General features: G+C 46.7%; 1 protein-coding gene across 1 annotated transcript in view; it reads right to left on the bottom strand.

Annotated features, from left to right (window-relative positions):
• TWSG1 (twisted gastrulation BMP signaling modulator 1) overlaps positions 1-16,951 on the bottom strand; it is a 59,893-nt gene extending 42,942 nt beyond the window's left edge. Inside the window, exons 1-2 of the mRNA XM_062201364.1 lie at positions 16,737-16,951; positions 14,128-14,287 (exon numbers count right to left, since the gene is read on the bottom strand). Of these exons, the coding sequence (XP_062057348.1) occupies positions 14,128-14,250 (123 nt within the window). The 5' untranslated portion in view covers positions 14,251-14,287; positions 16,737-16,951. The remainder of the gene's footprint in view (positions 1-14,127; positions 14,288-16,736) is intronic.
• Between the last annotated feature and the right edge of the window lie 1,439 nt (positions 16,952-18,390).

An 18,390-nucleotide genomic window follows, 5' to 3' on the forward strand; every position in this document is an offset into this window, starting at 1 on the left:
TTCACTTCCAATCTAGCTCTCTGCTATGGCCCGGGAAAGCAGTAGAAGATGGCTCAAGTCCTTGGGCCCCTGCACCCACATAGGAGACCTGGAAGAAGCTCCTGGCTCCTGGCTTCAGAATGGACCAGCTCCGGCCTTTGCAGCCATTTGGGGAGTGAACCAGCAGACAGAAGATCTCTCTCTCTCTCTCTCTCTCTCTCTCTCTCTCTCCTTCTGCCTCTCTGTAACTCTGCTTTTCAAATAAATAAATAAATCTTTAAAAAGAGAGAGAGAGAAAATGTATAGTTAGCAAAACAGTATATGAAAAGATACTCAACCTCATCATATGTCATTAGGAAATTGCAAATAATAGTAATAGTGATACTATGACACATCTATTAGAACGGTGAAAATCCAAAATAGTAACAACATCAAATGCTGGTGAGGATGCAGAACAACAGGAACAATCATTTATTGTTGGTAGGAATACCCAAAAAGATGGTATAGCCACTTTGGAAAATGGTTTGGCAATTTCTTACAAAACTAACCATACTTTTACCAAACAATCCAGCAGTTGCACTTCTTGGTAGTTACCCAAATGAGGTGAAAATTTATGCCCATACAAAAACATGCACAAGGATGTTTACAGCAGATTTACTCAGAACTACCAAATTCTGGAAGCAACCAAGATTTCCTTCAAAAAGTGAATGGATAAGCAAATTGTGTTACACCTATACAATGACATATAATCAGTGAGTACATTTGTACAATGAGAAGTTAATCAGAGACAAAGAGATGCCCTATAAAGCCATGAAAAAGCATGAAGGAAACAACTGTATATTGCCAAGTGACAAGCCAATCTGAAAATCTGTAGGATTCCAACTCCATAATATTCTGGAAAAGGCAGAACTACAGAGACAATAAAAAAGTTTCATTATTGCTAGGGGCTTGAAAGGAGGAAAGGAGAGATGAATAGATTGGAGCACAGAGTATTTTTAGGGAGTGAAACTATTCTGGATGATTGCCTAATGGCAGATACATTACAATATGCATTTCTCAAAACCCATAGAAAGGTGGACAAAAAGCATGAACCTAATATAAACCATGGATTTTAGCTAATAACAGTGAATCAGTAGTTACAAGTATACTACACTGGGCCGGTGCCGCGGCTCACTAGGCTAATCCTCTGCCTGCAGCGCTGGCACACCGGGTTCTAGTCCCAGTTGGGGCGCCAGATTCTGTCCCGGTTGCCCCTCTTCCAGGCTAGCTCTCTGCTATGGCCTGGGAGTGCAGTGGAGGATGGCCCAAGTGCTTGGGCCCTGCACCCCATGGGAGACCAGGAGAAGCACCTGGCTCCTGGCTTTGGATCAGCGCGATGCGCAGGCTGCAGCGTGCTGGCCGCAGCGGCCATTGGAGGGTGAACCAATGGCAAAAGGAAGACCTTTCTCTCTGTCTCTATCTCTCACTGTCCACTCTGCCTGTCAAAAAAAAAAAAAAAAAGTATACCACACTAATGCAAGATGTTAATAATAGGGGAACCTGAAGAAACACATGGGGAAGTGTGAGAACTCTGCTCAACTTTTCTATAAACCTGAAGCTTTTCTAAAAAGCAAAGTCTACTATATTTTTAAAATTTTAGCTGACTTGATTATAGAAATTGGTAAGCTATTGCTACAATTCATGTAGAAATACAAGAGACCTAAAACAGCCACAACAATTTTGAAAAAGAACAAAGTTGGATAATTCATACTTCTTAATTTCAAAACATATTATAAAGCGACAGTAATCAAGACTATGTGGTACTGGCATAAAGACAGACCTATTGATCAATGGGGCAGAAATGAGAGATTATAATTAAATCTTATATTTATGGTCACATAATTTTTTAATAAGAGTTGCAATATAATTTAATGGGGAGGAGAGTGCTGGGACAAAATAATGAACTTGGACCTCTCTCCCCATCTCATAACATACACAAAAATTCACTCTAAAGGGATCCTTGACCTAAATGTAAGAGCTAAAACTATAAAACTCTTAAAAGAAAATACATGAATAAATCTTTATGACCTTAAGTAACAGTTTCTTGGATACAACACCAAAACACAAGCAACAAAAGAAAAAAACAGATGCACTGGATTTCATTTTGTGCTATAAATATATAAAATGAAGGTAAAAAGAAAACCTATAAAATGAGAGAAAATATTTGCAAATCATATATGTGATAAGGGCCTTGTACACATAACATACAAAGAAGATATGAAAGAAGGCATACATTGTATGGTTGCATTCATACTAAAAGTCCCTAACAGGCATATAGAGAGAAAGCAAATGAATGGTTGTCTAGAGGCAGGTGGGAGAGAAGAGGGAATGATTACTACAGTGTGGGGTTTCTTTCTGAGGTAATGAAAATGTTCCAAAATTAGACTGGTGATGGTTGCACAACTCTCTCTGAATATGTGAGGAGGCAGTAAAAGAACTAAGAGGCAGACAGACAGGGAAAATAATGGATCCTATAACCATAAGAAATCAAGTTCTAGGGTCGCGCTGTAGCATAGCGGGTAAAGCTGCCACCTGCAGTGCCAGTATCCCATATGGGTGCCGGTTCAAGTCCCAGATGCTCTGCTTCCAATCCAGCTCTCTGCCATGGCCTGGGAAAGCACTAGAAGATGGCCCAAGTGCTTGGGCCCCTGCACCCGCACTGGAGACCCAGAAGAGGCTCCTGGCTTTGGATCAGCACAGCTCCAGCCATTGTAGCCAAATGGAGAGTGAACCAATGGATGGAAGACCCCTCTCTATCTCTCTCTCTCTCTCTGCCTCTCCTTCTCTGTGTGTGTGACTCTGACTTTCAAATAAATAAATAAATCTTTGAAAAAAGAAAGAAAGAGGGGCTGGCACCATGGCTCATTTGGTTAATCCTCCTCCTGCGGCACCGACATCCCATGTGGGCACCAGGTTCTAGTCCCGGTTGCTCCTCTTCCATTCCAGCTCTCTGCTGTGGCCCGGGAAGGCAGTGGAGGATGGCCCAAGTGCTTGGGCCCTGCACTGCATGGGAGACCAGGAGGAAGCATCTGGCCCCTGGCTTCGGATCAGCGCAGCGCCGGCCATGGCGGCCATTTTGGGGTGAACCAACAGAAGGAAGTCCTTTCTCTCTGTCTCTCTCTCTCTCACTGTCTAACTCTGCCTGTCAAAAAAAAAAAAAAAAAAAAAAGAAAAGAAAAAAGAAGAAAAGAAAACAACTTCTGACATCAGAGCAAACCACATGCATTTCTAGCTGATCTGCAACATTTTTCAATGGTGACACCTCTGAAGTGACCAGTGAGGTAACTTCTTTCAACTGTTTCTGGTCATCAAGATAACATTTCTCAACTGATCAGAGCCCATGACCACTTCCCGAGATGTGCAGAACGACCTACACTTCTCAACAGAAAGATAAACCTGCTCAGGGATCATGACCACTTCCCGAAATGTACATAAGATAAATGTTCTCAACTGACCGGAGACCAGACCCCTGACATATGGAAACCACATGGGGAACTGATCAATCAACAAGCACTCCCATATAAGCCTTACTGGAACTCTCCCTTGGGTCCCTCCTGGTTAGCAGGAGTCTTTGCTTCTCATCATTGTCCACATCATAAATTTTCCTCTGTGAGACAAAGAACCAACCCTACTGGAACTCCTGCAACAAATATACCAAAATCCACTGAATCACATACTTAAATGAGCGAGTCAAAGCAGTTTTGCATTATTTTAAAAAAGATATTACATGGAGCCTGCACTGTGACATAGCGGGTAAAGTATTCCATATGGCCGCTGGTTCAAGTCCCAGCTGTTCCACTTCCAATTCAGCTCCCTACTAATGTGCCTGGGGAAACAGTGGAAGATGGCCCAAGTGCATGGACCCTTATACCCATATGGAAGATCTGGAAGAAGCTCCTGGCTCCTGGCTTCAGAATGGCCCAGCTCCAGCAGTTGTGGCCATTTGGGGAGTGAACCAGCAGATGAAAGATCTCTCTGTCTCTCCTGTCTCTGCAACTCTGCCTTTCAAATAAATAAATAAATCTTAAAAAAAAAAAAAAGATATAACACACGAAAGATCTTATACTCATTTAATCAGAGCTCCAAAAAGGAATATTTATATATGTATGTGTATACACACACACACACACCAGGAATTTTCCAGTCTTTGGCTCAAAATTGACACTCTCCCAAAAGACTCACAAGGTGCCCCAAAATGAATGAAAGGACCCGCACCAAGATTCACAGTTTATATTTTCCAAGGAAAAGGAGATGACAGGAAAAGTTTCTAGAGAGAAGAAATAGCTAATGAGGTCCACTCTAGAGAACAAGACACAGACTGGCATCAGATTTCTAATAAGCAACATGGAATGCCAGGAAGTAGTGGTCTTCAAAGTTCTGAGAGAAAAGAATTTAACAGAATTCTAGATTCAGACAAACCATCAATCAAGTCTAAGGCAAAAATGAATGCATTTTCAAGATATGCAGCACCCAGAAAGTTTACTTCCCACACAACCTTTCTTAGGAAGTTACTTGAAGGCATGATATAACAGAATGAGGGATCCAATTTTTTTTGTTATTTATTTATCTGAAAGGCAGAGTAACAGAAAGAGGGGAAGAGACACAGAGAGAGGGATCTTCCCCCCCAAATAGCCTCAATAGCAAGCACAGGGCCAGGCCAAAGGCAGGAGCAGGAACTCAATTCAGGTCTCCCATGAGGGTGGCAGGGACCTAAGTACGTGGGCCATCCCCTGCCGCTTTCCCAGGCACATTAGCGGGGAGCTGGAATGGCAGTGCAGCAGCAGGGACTTGAACGGGCACTCATATAAGATGCTAGCATCACAGGTGATGGCTTAACTCACAATGCTGGGGGGTGAGGGTGGGCAGGGAATCAATTTGAAAAAATAACCCAAGAAACGATGGAACAAATTCAGGAATGTAATAGCGAAAAGTTACTCTACAACAGCTTGCCTCAGATCTACTTAGCAATCAGTTAGGTCTGGAAACATCAAGTCTGATAAAGAATTTAAAACAACATAAGGTGTTAACAAGTGATGAGGCAAGATAAAGAAAGATGATTAGAAACTCAAGAAAAACAAAGTCATTCAAGAAAGGAAATATAACCAGTGACCACAAAGTACCAGGCGTAGGGAAATTTTCCCAGCCAAGGGCCATTTGGATATTCATAACATTATTCACAGGCCATACAAAATTACCCACTTAAAAATTATCCCGCTACAAATTTACTGAATTTCAAGTCTTGCCTGCAGATGCCTGAGCAGGGCCACACCAAAGGATTTCATGTGCATTATACGGCCTGCAGGCTGGACATTCCCCACCCTGATAGTCAATAATATTTATATAATTATTACAATACAAACACGGTTTATTGATAGTCGGCTTTAGAATACACCTGTAGATAAAGCATAGAAGATTGAAACAGTTAAGAAACAGAACAAGGTTAGTAATTTACTGATATAGCACTTACATACTAGGCATTGTTTTAAGAATTTTTCCCTTATAACAACCACACAAAGCAGGTACAGTTATTATCCCTATTTTTTTTTAAAGACTTATTTATTTAAAAGTCGGAGTTACATAGAGGCAGAAGCAGAGAGAGAGAAATGTCTTCCATCTGCTGGTTCACTCCCCAAATGGCCAAAACAGCTGGAGCTGTGCTGACCTGAAGCCAGGAACCTGAAGTTTATATTGGGTCTCCCACGCATGTGCAGGGTCTCTTCCACTGCTTTCCCAGGCCATAGAAGAGAGCTATGGATTCAAACTGGTGCCCATATGGGATGCTGGCACTACAGGTGGTAGCTTTACCTGCTGTGCCACCGCAATGGCCCCTATCCCTATTTGACAGATGAAGAAACTGAGGCATTGAGAGGTCAGCTAACTTGCCCAAGGTTATACAGCCACTAAGTGGAAAACTGGATTCAGATTCAGCCAATGCAATTTCAGAGTTTGTGTCCTCGATCATTACATCACTGGCAGAGTAGAGGTGTTATCAACTTTGACAATATAAATTACAGAGCCAGTGCTGGGGCTTAGTAGGCTAAGCCTCCACCTGCAGTGCAGACATCCCATATGGGTGCTGATTCTTGTCCCAGCTGCTCCTCTTCCAATCCAGCTCTCTGCTTATGGCCTGGGTAAGCAGTGAAAGATGGCTCAAGTGCTTGGACCCCTGCACTTGCATGAAGAAGCTCCTGGATCCTGGCTTCTGGTGGAATGAGAAGGCCATGCCAAGATGGCCACTGGCAATGGAAACTGCCTGGCAACCGGCTGTGATTGGTTAGGGCACAGACCACCCCTTGACCGGATTGGCTGCCTTGGCTATATAAGCTTCTGTAGCAACTGAAATAAATGAGTCTGCAGGCTGCTCGCCTCAGGCCTGCTTTCACCTGGCTCCCTGGGTCTGTGTGGTGACTCTTCGCCTCTTGTCCCAATCACACTCCTCCTCTCAGAACGAATCCACCTCAACATCGGCTTCCGATCGGCCCAGCTCCAACCATTACAGCCATTTGGGAAGTGAACCAGAGGATGGAAGATCCTTTTCTCTGTCTCTCACTCTGTCTATAATTCTACCTTTCAAATAAATAAATAAAATCTTAAAAAAAAATAAATAATGGGGCTGGTGCTGCGGCGTAGCAGGTAAAGCCATCACCCGCAGTGCCAGCACCCTATATGGGCACTGGTTCAAGTCCCGGCTGCTCCACTTCTGATCCAGCTCTCTGCTATGGCCTGGGAAAGCAGTAGAAGATGGCCCAGGTAATTGGGCCCCTGCACCCATGTGGAAGACCTGGAGGAAGCTCCTGGCTCCTGACTTCAGATCAGTGCAGCTCTGGACATTGCAGCCACCTGGGGAGTGAACCAATGATGGAAGACCTCTCTCTCTGTCTGTCTCTCTCAATCTCTCTCTCCCCTTCTGCTTCTGCTCTCTGCAACTCTGCCTTTCAAATAGATAAATAAATCTTTAAAAAAATAAAAGTACAATTAATACCCATTTCCCACATATTTTGATGCAGCCTATCAGAAGTCATGTCACGGCCGGTGCCATGGCTTAACAGGCTAATCCTCCGCCTTGCGGCGCTGGCACACTGGGTTCTAGTCCTGATTGGGGCGCCGGATTCTATCCTGGTTGCCCCTCTTCCAGGCCAGCTCTCTGCTATGGCCCGGGAAGGCAGTGGAGGATGGCCCAAGTGCTTGGGCCCTGCACCCGCATGGGAGACCAGGAGAAGCACCTGGCTCCTGGCTTTGGATCAGCACGATGCGCCGGCCACGGCGGCCATTGGAGGGTGAACCAACGGCAAAAAGGAAGACCTTTCTCTCTGTCTCTCTCTCTCACTATCCACTCTGCCTGTCAAAAAAAAAAAAAAAAAAAAAAAAGAAGAAGAAGAAGTCATGTCACAAGTAGAAGATGCTGAAGGCAGTGTGCACAAATGCAAGGAAAAGTGATTTCTCTGCTTTCTCTAACATGAAGTGTGGTGCTACTGATGGATGGTAGAGTCACATGATCTCCCAAGACTGTGTGCAGCTCTAATAAACCCTCCCTTCTCTAGATTCCCTAAAGAAATGTACTGCTCTTCTTAAAATTTAATTATATTCTGTCTCAATGCTAACAAAAGAGAATAAAATTTATAAAGGGAAGCATAGGCTATTAATATTCCCTTCGTCCATCAGGAATGAAGGGATAGTGTCTGTAATTGATAGAATAGAACAGAAAGGCTTTATTAAATACACTATAGGAACGGAAAAGGTAACCTAGAGATAAGCTCAAAACAGTGATAAAAGTATGAAGGACAGGGGGCAGGGTGGCAGAGAAGATGGTGAGCTACATCTGTATTATAGCTGAAAAGGAGTTTTATATTCATTACTGCTACAATTGATAACTCAAGAGGTTGTAGTAACAGCATTATTATATAGCCAAAAGGCTGTCACTAACAGTAGTCAAAAGAGAGCAGTTAACAGATGAAAAGTGGTTCTCCCTGAGTAACAGAAAAGAAGGATGGAGAATGGTGTATCAAGGGATTTATTTTTCACTGTGCAGCCTTCTAACAATTTAACAATTTATTACTCTGGTTAAAATTAATATTTAACACATAATGGTTTCTTTCTTTAGAACTGAACAGAAGTAGAAGGAACCTGAGGTCTCTTAGCCACCCAATCCATTTTTTTTTGGACAGGCAGAGTTAGACAGAGAGAGAGAAGGGTCCTCCTTCTGTTGCTTCACCCCTCAAATGGCCACTACGGCCGGCATGCTGGGCTGATCCGAAGCCAGGAGCCAGGTGCTTCCTCCTGGTCTCCCATGCGGGTGCAGGGCCCAAGCACTTGGGCCATCCTCCACTGCCTTCCCGGGCCACAGCAGAGAGCTGGAATGGAAGAGGAGTAACGGGGACAGAATCTGGTACCCCAACTGGGACTAGAACCCGGGGTGCCAGTGCCGCAGGCAGAGGATTAGCCAAGTGAGCCGCGGCGCCGGCCTCACCCAATCCATTTTACATTAAGATGTGGCAGGTTGTATTTTTCACAGATGGTCACATCAGTATATCCCATTCACATGCTTTGTAGGCAACACTCTCACTTCTCCAGCAAGTGCTGGGCCCTCTGTTCCTTCCACTTGAATCCAGCTGGGTCTATGGCTATGGTGGCAATGACACCGTAACTTCTAAGATGAGGCTGCCAAAGGTAACACAGCTTCCCCCACTCTCACTTTCATGGACCCTGAGAACCCACTGCCAACATGCAAGAAATCTGGCAAATCTGAAGCCACCCTGCTGAAGAAATCCTACAGAGGGACTAAAAGACAGAGAGAAAGCCAAAATACAGCACACACACCCAGATGGGAGGGCCTGGGCAAGGAGCGGAAGAAGTAGAGGAGCGATGTGGGGAAGCAGATGAGGTTGCCCAAAGAATCGTCCTAATCCAGGTATTAGACTTACCAGAGTCTTCCGATTTTTGATAATACAGTAGTTAATAGCCATATGTAGCTATTTACATTTATAAAATTGAAATATCAGCTTTTTCACCACACTAGTTTTCAACCACAATCACATTTTAAGTGCTCCACAGCTCCCTGTGGCAGTCTCCTTGAATACAAGGGGCAGATGTAGATCTCTTCCATCATCATAGAAGGTTCTAGCTGCTTCAGATGGTGCCAGCCCCCAGCCTTCAAGCCATCCCAGCTAACGCCCAGTGAATGTCATGTTGCACGCAGATGAGCAACTCCACTGAGCTCATTTGGAACACAAATTTGTGAGCAAAATAGATGTTGTTGTTGTTTCAGCCACTGACTGTTGGCGAGACTGTTTTCAGGTAAGAGGAACACAAGGAAACTCGCGCTCAGAATATGAAGTGACGTGCTAGAGTTCCGGCGCACAAAACCAGTCAGATGGTGGAGTGAGTGACATTTCACTTCAAAGACAAATAAGTATGTGTGGACAAACGAACAAGAAAATCCTCACTACTTGAGCTGTTGATAATGTTAAGCCCAGGTACTCTGCTACTATGCCCTAGAACAGTTGTATCCACTCCTCTAGGGAAAGGTTTGCTACTTCCTGGCTCAGAAGGAACAGGAAGCTCAGAATGTCTGCATTCAGGAACTGCTGACCAAAAAATCAAGTCTAGCTTCCTTCATTTACTACGATCACTGGCTGAGTTTGAGTTAGGCGAACATTTACTTTTCCAGGTTTTATACTTACATAATATGCTTTACTTTTTGAGGAAATCATTACTTTTTTTTTTTTTTTTTTTTTTGGACAGGCAGAGTTAGACAGTGAGAGAGAGAGAGAGAAAGGTCTTCCTTCTGTTGCTTCACCCCCAAAATGGCCACTATGGCCGGCACGCTGGGCCGATCCAAAGCCAGGAGCCAGGTGCTTCCTCCTGGTCTCCCATGCGGGTGCAGGGCCCAAGCACTTGGGCCATCCTCCACTGCCTTCCCAGGTCACAGCAGAGAGCTGGCCTGGAAGAGGGGCAACCAGGACAGAACCGGCACCCCAACCGGGACTAGAACCTGCCGGCACTGCAGGCAGAGGATTAGCCAAGTGAGCCGCGGCGCCAGCCATCATTAGGTATTAATTTAAAAAATTAAAAAGTAAAACAGGGGCATGAATCTGGCCTAGCAGTTAAGTTGCCAGCTAAGATATCTGCATCCCATATTGGAGCGCCTGGGTTTAATACCCACGTCCAGCTCCTTACTCCGGCTTCCTGCTAATGCAGACCTGGGAGGTAGCAGCTGATGGTTCAAGTAACTGGGTCCCTGTAACCAATATGGGGGACCTGGATTGAATTCCTGGCACATGCCCAGCACTGCGGGCATTTGGGAAGCAAACCAGTGGATAAGAGCTCTTGCTCTCTGCCTCTCAAATAAATACTTTTTTTAAATTAAAAAAATTTTTAAAAGGTAGAGCAAAAAAAAATTCTGAGCACATTTATTAATATTAATCAAGAGCTTTCTCTTTTTTTACACTCTCTTAAAAAGCAAGGTATTTTATATAAAATATAATTTTTAATTATTGGTACTAATGGAAATCATAGACTTGGAGAGTCAAAAAAAAAATCTTGTGATTTAAGTGAATTTCCACCTACACAGGAATCCAGCAACTGCTTTGAGACTTTTTAAAAATTATTTTTAAAAGAAATTCATTTATTTGAAAGGCAGTGACAGAAAGAGAAGGAGAGACAGAGTGACAGAGAGATCTTCTATCGGTGGTTTACTTCCCAAATGCCTGCAATAGCCAGGGCTAGGCCAGGCTGAAGCCAGGAGCCAAGAACTCCATCAGGGTCTCCCAAGTAAGCGTCAAGGACTCAAGCACTTGAGTGACCACTTGCTGCTTCCAAGGTGCATTAGCAGGGAGCCGGATTGGAACGGAATAGCTGGGACTCCAATTAGCACTCCCATGTGGAATCAGGGGTCCGAATCAATGGCCTGGCCTTCTGTACCACAATGCCCACCCAAGACTTTATTTTTAATAATGAACGAAGCTATACTGAAACAATCCGTGGGGGCCTGGCGTCACGGGGCAGTGAACTACGCTGCTGCCTGGGATGCTGTCGTTCCATATCAGAGCCCTGGTTCAGGTCCCAGCTTCTCTGCTTCCAATCCAGCTCCCTGCTAATGCATCTGGAAAAGCAGCAGCAGATGGCTCGGGTATTTTTGCCCCTGTCATCCATGTGGGAGAGCTGGAGAGCTCCAAGCTCTTGACTTCAGCCTGATTGAGCCCCAACTGTTGCAGTTATCTGGGGAGTGAACCAGGAGATGGAAGATCTCTCTCTTTCTCTCACTCTGCCTTTCAAATAAATAAATAAAACCTGTGAAGCGGTAGAGATTTCCCATCTGACCATAGCACTAAGCTGAGCTTCTGAGCTTTGTATATAGATGACAAAATCTGCCGCCACCACAAGCTTAAACAGGCACACCATATCAAATTTCCATGTACAGAATTAAATGATTGGAGGCCGACGCTGTGGCATAGCAGGTAGAGCTGCTGCCTGTGGTGCCAGCATCCCATATGGGTGCCCATTCAAGTCCCAGCTGCTCCACTTCCAATACAGCTCTCTGTTATGGCCTGGGAAATGGAAGACGGCCCAAGTGCTTGGGCCCCTGCACCCATGTGGGAAACCCTGGAGAAGCTCCTGGCTCCTGGCTTCGGATCGGTCCAGATCTGGCTGTTGCAGCCATCTGGGGAGTGAACCAGCAGATAGAAGACCTCTCTGTGGGGTTGGCACTTTGGTGCAGCGGTTTAAAGCCCTGGCCTGAAGCGCTGGCATCCTATATGGTTGCCGGTTCGAGACCCAGCTACTCCACTTCCGTTCCAGCTGTCTGCTATGGCCTGGGATAGCAGAAGATGGTCCAAGTCCTTGGGCCCCTGCACCTGTGTGGGAAACCTGGAGGAGAATCCTGGCTCCTGGCTTCTGATTGATGCAGCTCTGGCCGTTGCAGCCATCAGGGGAGTGAACCAGTGGATGGAAGACCTCTGTCATTACCTTTCTCTAACTCTTTCAAATAAATAAAATAAAATCTTAAAAAAAAAAAAAACTCTCTTTCTCTCTGCCTCTGCCTCTCTGTAACTCTGCCCTTCAAATAAATTAATTAATTAAAAAAAGTAAATGATTGGAGAACTTAGAGAATCATTTTAAATATTGTTACTTTTTTGTGATATTGGTCTAATAGCTTTATTTCAAAGAGTTTCCTCTTTTACTTGTTTTTTTAAAGATTTATTTATTTACTTGAAAGAGTTACACAGAGAGAGGAAAGGCAGAGAGAGAGAGAGAGAAATGTCTTCCATCCAATGGTTCACTCCCCAATTGGCCACAACAGCTGGAGCTGCGCCAATCTGAAGCCAGGAGCCTCTTCCAGGTCTCCTACATGGGTGCAGGGGCCCAAGGACTTGGGCCATCTTCTACTGCTATGCCAGGCCACAGCAGAGAGCTGGATTGGAAGTGGGAGTAGCCGGGTCTCGAACCAGTGACCATATAGGATGCCGGCGCTTCAGGCCAGGGCTTTAACCCGCTGCGCCACAGTGCCAACCCAAGTTTTCCTTTTTTAAAGATACATTTAGAAATATGGATAAAGTCATGATCATGGATTTTCTGGAAATTAAAGCACAGCTCAAGGGGATGGTATAGGAGAGTTCAGATGAAAAAGGACAGCAGTGAGTTTGTGACCATTTTAACTGCTCACGATGATTCTGATTCCAGGCACTCTTCTCTGTTTATACTTGAAAATGTCCAAAGTAAAAAGATTAAAAACCAACCAACAAACTTCCCTAGTTAAATGTTTTGGTTTAAAATGCAAAGTAAGGGTTATCAGAATATGTGGCAACTAGAACGTCAGCTCTTAATGAGGACTAAAATGTCATAAGTAAGAACAAAACAACTCTGATCGATGAAGGTCATTACCATTCTAGTGCATACTTGTGTACACAATTAGTTCAAGGAAGGACTGCAGTCAAGAGTTCGCTGACGCAGACGGTCACAGAATGCTCACATGTGTGACTGAATTCATTAGCCCACAGCCAGTGGCTCGGAGGGAGGCCAATAAAGACAGACACACAAAAGGCAAAAGACTGCTGAGGGTTTAATAGGATGGGAAAAGAGAGAACAGCTATGTAAGACATGAAGTTTACCATTAATTATCACAATTTTATGAGGAATCATAACCAGTATGTTCAGTGGAAAGGCCATGAGCTTTGGAGTCAAACACAGACCAAGTTTTTTTGTTTTTTGTTTTTGACAGGCAGAGTGCACAGTGAGAGAGAGAGAGAGAGAGAGAGACAGAGAGAAAGGTCTTACTTTACCGTTGGTTCACCCTCCAATGGCCGCTGCGGCCTGCGCACTGTGGCCGGTGCACCGTGCTGATCCGAAGCCAGGAGCCAGGCTTGGTCTTGGCCATGCGGGTGCAGGGCCCAGACCAAGTTCTACTGGCACTTGTTGGCTCCAAGGATCTTGCCAAATCACCTGAACTCACATTCCCCTAGGAAAATGAGAGTGGTAGCTACATAGTGGGCTTGCTTTGGGGATTAGAAGAGAGAGAATTTAAGTATCTTGCAAGCAGATTCTCTAATCCCAACCACCAACGTGCCTGCAATCTTGTGAGATTGAGCCAGAACCCCCCAGCTAAATGGCTCCCTGATTCTGGACTCTCAGACACTGTGAGATAATAAATGTTTGTTGAATTAAGGTGCTATGTTGTGGGGTAATCAGTTACACAGAAATAGATAACTAATATGTTAAATGCAGGGTACAATCTATTATTTGACCAAGTTTTTTCTAAATATAGTCATTGAGCCTCACTGCTATGTAAACTAGATGATACAAGGGAATTCTTTAATTCATTTGAATACAGTGGTTATCATCTTGCATATAAAACAGAATATGATACTCACTGAACTCCTTGAATCTCAGCTTGCTTATATGCAAGAGAACTGTGGGTGTAAAATACAGACCAGCATGCCATGGTCTAGTACCTGAGGCTCTGACCTATACTTGGGCCTTAGACCCTGATACATACATACCTGTAATTCTACACACATACATACGCATATATATATATATATATATATATACACATGCCCATTTCATATCTGCTGTACAATACAGTTAACACTAAGAACATACTCATCATCCTACCTGGATGAGGCACTTGCTCACGTCGCTGGCACAGAGTGCTTTGTTGCAGCTCAGTGACACAGGGAGCCACATCAGGAGCATCAGCCCTGCCAGGGTAAGCATGATGACACAGGGTGACTTCATGATTCTTCAAAGAAGATAATCAGTAACTCCCAGGAAGCTAAACAAACAAAAAGGAAAAAAAAAACAAAAAAACAAAAAAAACCACTTTATTTCAAAGGCAAGTGCTAGAGGAAAGACAAATACAAAAATGAACATCAAACCAAGACTCACTGTTTATGTCAAAAGACTTTTGAGTGATCATTTTAAAAGCATTGTCAATGAAAGATTAAACATTCAAAATATAAGCTATAATTTTATACAGTACTGTTTTGATAGCCACCTTCAAAGACCTGGAATACTACGACTCTCAGAAATGGTGACTGTTGGGGCCAGCGCTTATGGCATAGCGGGTAAAGCCGCCGCCTGCAGTGCTGGCATCTCATATGGGCACCGGTTCAATTCCTGGCTGCTCCACTTCCGATCCAGCTCTCTGCTATGGCCTGGGAAAGCAGAAGAAGATGGCCCAAGTGCTTGGGCCCCTGCACCCATGTGGGAGACCTGGAAGAAGCTCCTAGTTCCTGACTTCAGATCGGCGCAGCTCCAGCTGTTGCAGCCAATTGGGGAGTGAACCAGTGGATGGAAGACCTCTCTCTCTCTCTCTCTGCCTCTCCTTTTCTCTGTGTAACTCTTTCAAATAAATATATAAATCTTAAGAAAAAAAAAGAAAGAAAAGAAATGGTGACTGTGGAAGTTAAAGTGAATATACCTAAGCTCTCAACAGCCTGAGTTGTATCAAGAGAATAACCTGTTTCAATAGTACATTGCTATAATTCAACATTAAAACAACATGAAAACTATTAATACTGTATTACAATTTAAAACACTTAAAATTTTTAAAATTCTTTTTTTTAAAGATTTATTTATTTATTTGAGAGGCAGAGTTAGAGAGAGAGAGAGAGAGAGAGAGAGAGAGAGAGAGACAGACAGACAGAAAGAGATCTTCTATCAGCTGGTTCATTCCCAAATGGCTGCAATGGCCAGATCTGGGCCAGTCCAAAGTCAGGAACCAGGAGCTTCTTCCAGGTCTCCCATGTGGGTGCAGGGGCACAAGGACTTGAGCCATCCTCCGCTGCTTTCCCAGGTGCATTAGCAGGGAGCTGGATTGGAAGTGGAGCAGGCAGGACTGGAACCAGTGTCTATATGGGATGCTGGCACTGCAGGTCACGGGTTTAACCCACTACGCCACAGCGCCGGCCCAAATTTTTTAAATTCCTACAATCAAAACGAATTGAATTATCCTAGTGATTATTTATAGCTATCTCATTTTGTCTCTCGCCATATTTAGCAAGAATAAAGCATCTCTAAGAAAAGTGTGTGCGGTCATTCCTTAAATAATTGAACCAGTAACAAAGGGGACAGTAAATTATTAATGGCATTAAGAACTCTGAGTAATTTATTAAAATGTAAAGATATTGTTTGCATTCTATTAGATACAGATTCTTTGAAGTCATAAGATAAATCAGTTAAAAATCACAAAGGAGGCGGGTAAGGCCAGCACAAAGTCTGACAAGGGTTAAACAGGCAACAGGCTATTAAACTTTAAAAAAAAGTTTTTCTTGGGGTAAAAAGAACATGCCCCCAAAACATTATCAAACAAAATAAATCGCTACTGGATGTAACAGGGATAGAAGGTCGGCGTATGGCGTCTTGACGATTCTTCTCTCAACTTTTACAAGTACTGCAAAGTACACTAAAGGACAGGTAACCAGGAGTGAGGAGCATAAAGGGCTCCGTAGCCGGCATGAGTCAGTTTTTAAAGAGAAAGCCCTGGCCTATTACCCAGGCCCTCAAGCACTGCCCCGAAGACCGCTAGTACACCCATTTCCTAACTCAACCCCACAGACAGCGCCGGATGCTGTCTGCAGCCCCCAGCTCGTACTCAGAGAAAGCCCCTGAGGTTGGCTGTCCCGAGCTAGTTCTGCAGCCACGGCAGACGCGACCCCACGCCGCTCCCCCCATCTTGCGTGGCTGTCTTCGGCAGCCCTGGACAAGCTTTCCAGGAAAGGAGCATTCGAGGGACTAAGAGCGAAGCCCAAACCAGGTCACAGTTACGTCAAGGGCTCCTGGGTTTCCTAAGGAGGCAGGAACAACAACGCATCAAAGAGGTTTTTCACGCATCCAAGCCTCAGACTGGCGACCTGCGGTACTGACAGCGATCGCGGCCCAGCAGGACCTGGCCCAGGGTCCGGCCGGCCCAGAGCCCCCAGCGAGAGGGAGCAGGAGGCCGACGGCGGCCCGGGACTGGGACCCCTCGCCCCTTACCCATTCGGCGGCTGCGGGCTGCGGAGGATGAGGGCCAGGCCCAGGGCCTCACGCGCCGGCCTGCACCGAGGGCGTCGCAGGGATGCTGCTGGCTCGGCCTGGAGCCGCCCGCCGACGCACCTTCTCAGGCCCCCCGAGAACCCCGGGCCCAGGCCGCGGCCCCCCGTCCAGAGAGGCCCGAGTTCGGCGCCCGGCCCTCCACGGCCGGGGAGACTGCACCCCCCACCCGGCCCGCTCCCGCTCACCGTGCGCCGAGAGGCCGCCTGCCCTCCGCTTCCCGGCGGCTCGGCCGAGCCCGGAGCGCGCCGCAGCGGCTGCAAGAGCGAGACCAGGCCGCGCCTCCCGCCGTTCCTTCTGCGCAGAGCCCGCAAGGCTCGGCCACCTGAAAGAGACAGGCCCGCCAGCCGTCCTCCTCCGACTGCCTGACACCCCCGGCTCTCGCTGGGGCTGGCAACCGCCAGCTCCCGCCAGGAGGCGTCTCTTATACCCTGGGCGCCCAGGTCAGCGCGCACGCTCCCCGCCCACAGACCACGCCCCGCCGCCGTGGCCACGCCCACTCTGAAGCCACGCCCACCCCCGGCCCCGGCAGCCGTCCGCCCGCAAAGCCACTCCCTCACAGCGACCCCAGCCCCGAGCACCCCAACACCCCTCTCACACAAACACACGCTCGCGCTCACCCGCAGGCCACTCCCCTCGGCGCACCCGCCCGGGCCCCTCCGCCGGCCGGCCTCGCGCGCTTTCCTCTGCCGGCTCTTCCTTGCCTCGGTCACCTGCGTCGGGCGGCAGCAGACCCTCCGGTCACACCCCTCTCTGGCTCCCCTCTGCTGCGCAGCGTTAGGAACAAACACCCGGTCAAGTGCCGCTCGCCCGGCTGAGGATGCGCGGTGCCTCCCCGCGGCCCCGGCAGGCGAGCGGTTCTCGCCCGCTTTAGGGACGCGGAGCTGAGGCACAGCGCGACGGAGCGGCCCAGCCCGCCCCAGAGTGGAACAGACGCTTGAACCCTCGCTGCTTTTCGTCGGGTTTCTGGGATCCACCTCAGATCGACGAAGGACCGCCAAGGGCAGCGCCTGCCGAGGGTCCTCAGCTGTTTCTTGAAGCGTGCGGAGCCCGGGGTGTGCGCCACATTGGGAACTCAGCGAAGGTCGGGGGCGTGCACCGCCAAGGCACCGGGCAGCGCCTCCCCGCACGCCTGCTTACCTGTCAAATAAAAAAAAAAGAAAAGAAAAGAGGGGTTCATCCCACCAAGAGTTAGCATGCGGGTCAAGGAAATCGAGCATTGCACTCGATGTTTTCCCATGTGGGAATCTGCTTTTTTTTTTTTTTTTAATCTTTTTTTTTTTAATCTTTTTTTGTTGTTGTTTTGTTTTGTTTTTTCTTTTTGACAGGCAGAGTGGATAGTGAGGGAGAGAGACAGAGAGAAAGGTCTTCCTTTTGCCGTTGGTTCACCCTCCAATGGCCACTGCGGCCAACGCACCGCGCTGATCCGAAGCCAGGAGCCAGGTGCTTCTCCTGGTCTCCCATGGGGTGCAGGGCCCAAGCACTTGGGCCATCCTCCACTGCCTTCCCGGGCCATAGCAGAGAGCTGGCCTGGAAGAGGGGCAACCGGGATAGAATCCAGCGCCCCGACCGGGACTAGAACCCGGTGTGCCGGCGCTGCAGGTGGAAGATTAGCCTGTTAAGCCAAGGCGCCGGCCGGAATCTGCTTTTTAAAAATATATTTATTTGAGAGGCAGAGCTAGGGAGAGAGACAGACAGCGAGCGCTCATCTTGTGAGTCACCCCTCGTGGGTGAAGCGGGGAACTTCATCCAGGTCTCCCACGTTGTAGTCAGGGACCCAAGTACTTGAACCATCACCGCTGCTTCCCAAGGTGCAAATGGCGGGGTGGGGGTGGGGAGCTG

Source organism: Lepus europaeus, chromosome 9 (assembly GCF_033115175.1).
Source record: "Lepus europaeus isolate LE1 chromosome 9, mLepTim1.pri, whole genome shotgun sequence".
Lineage (NCBI taxonomy): Eukaryota > Metazoa > Chordata > Mammalia > Lagomorpha > Leporidae > Lepus > Lepus europaeus.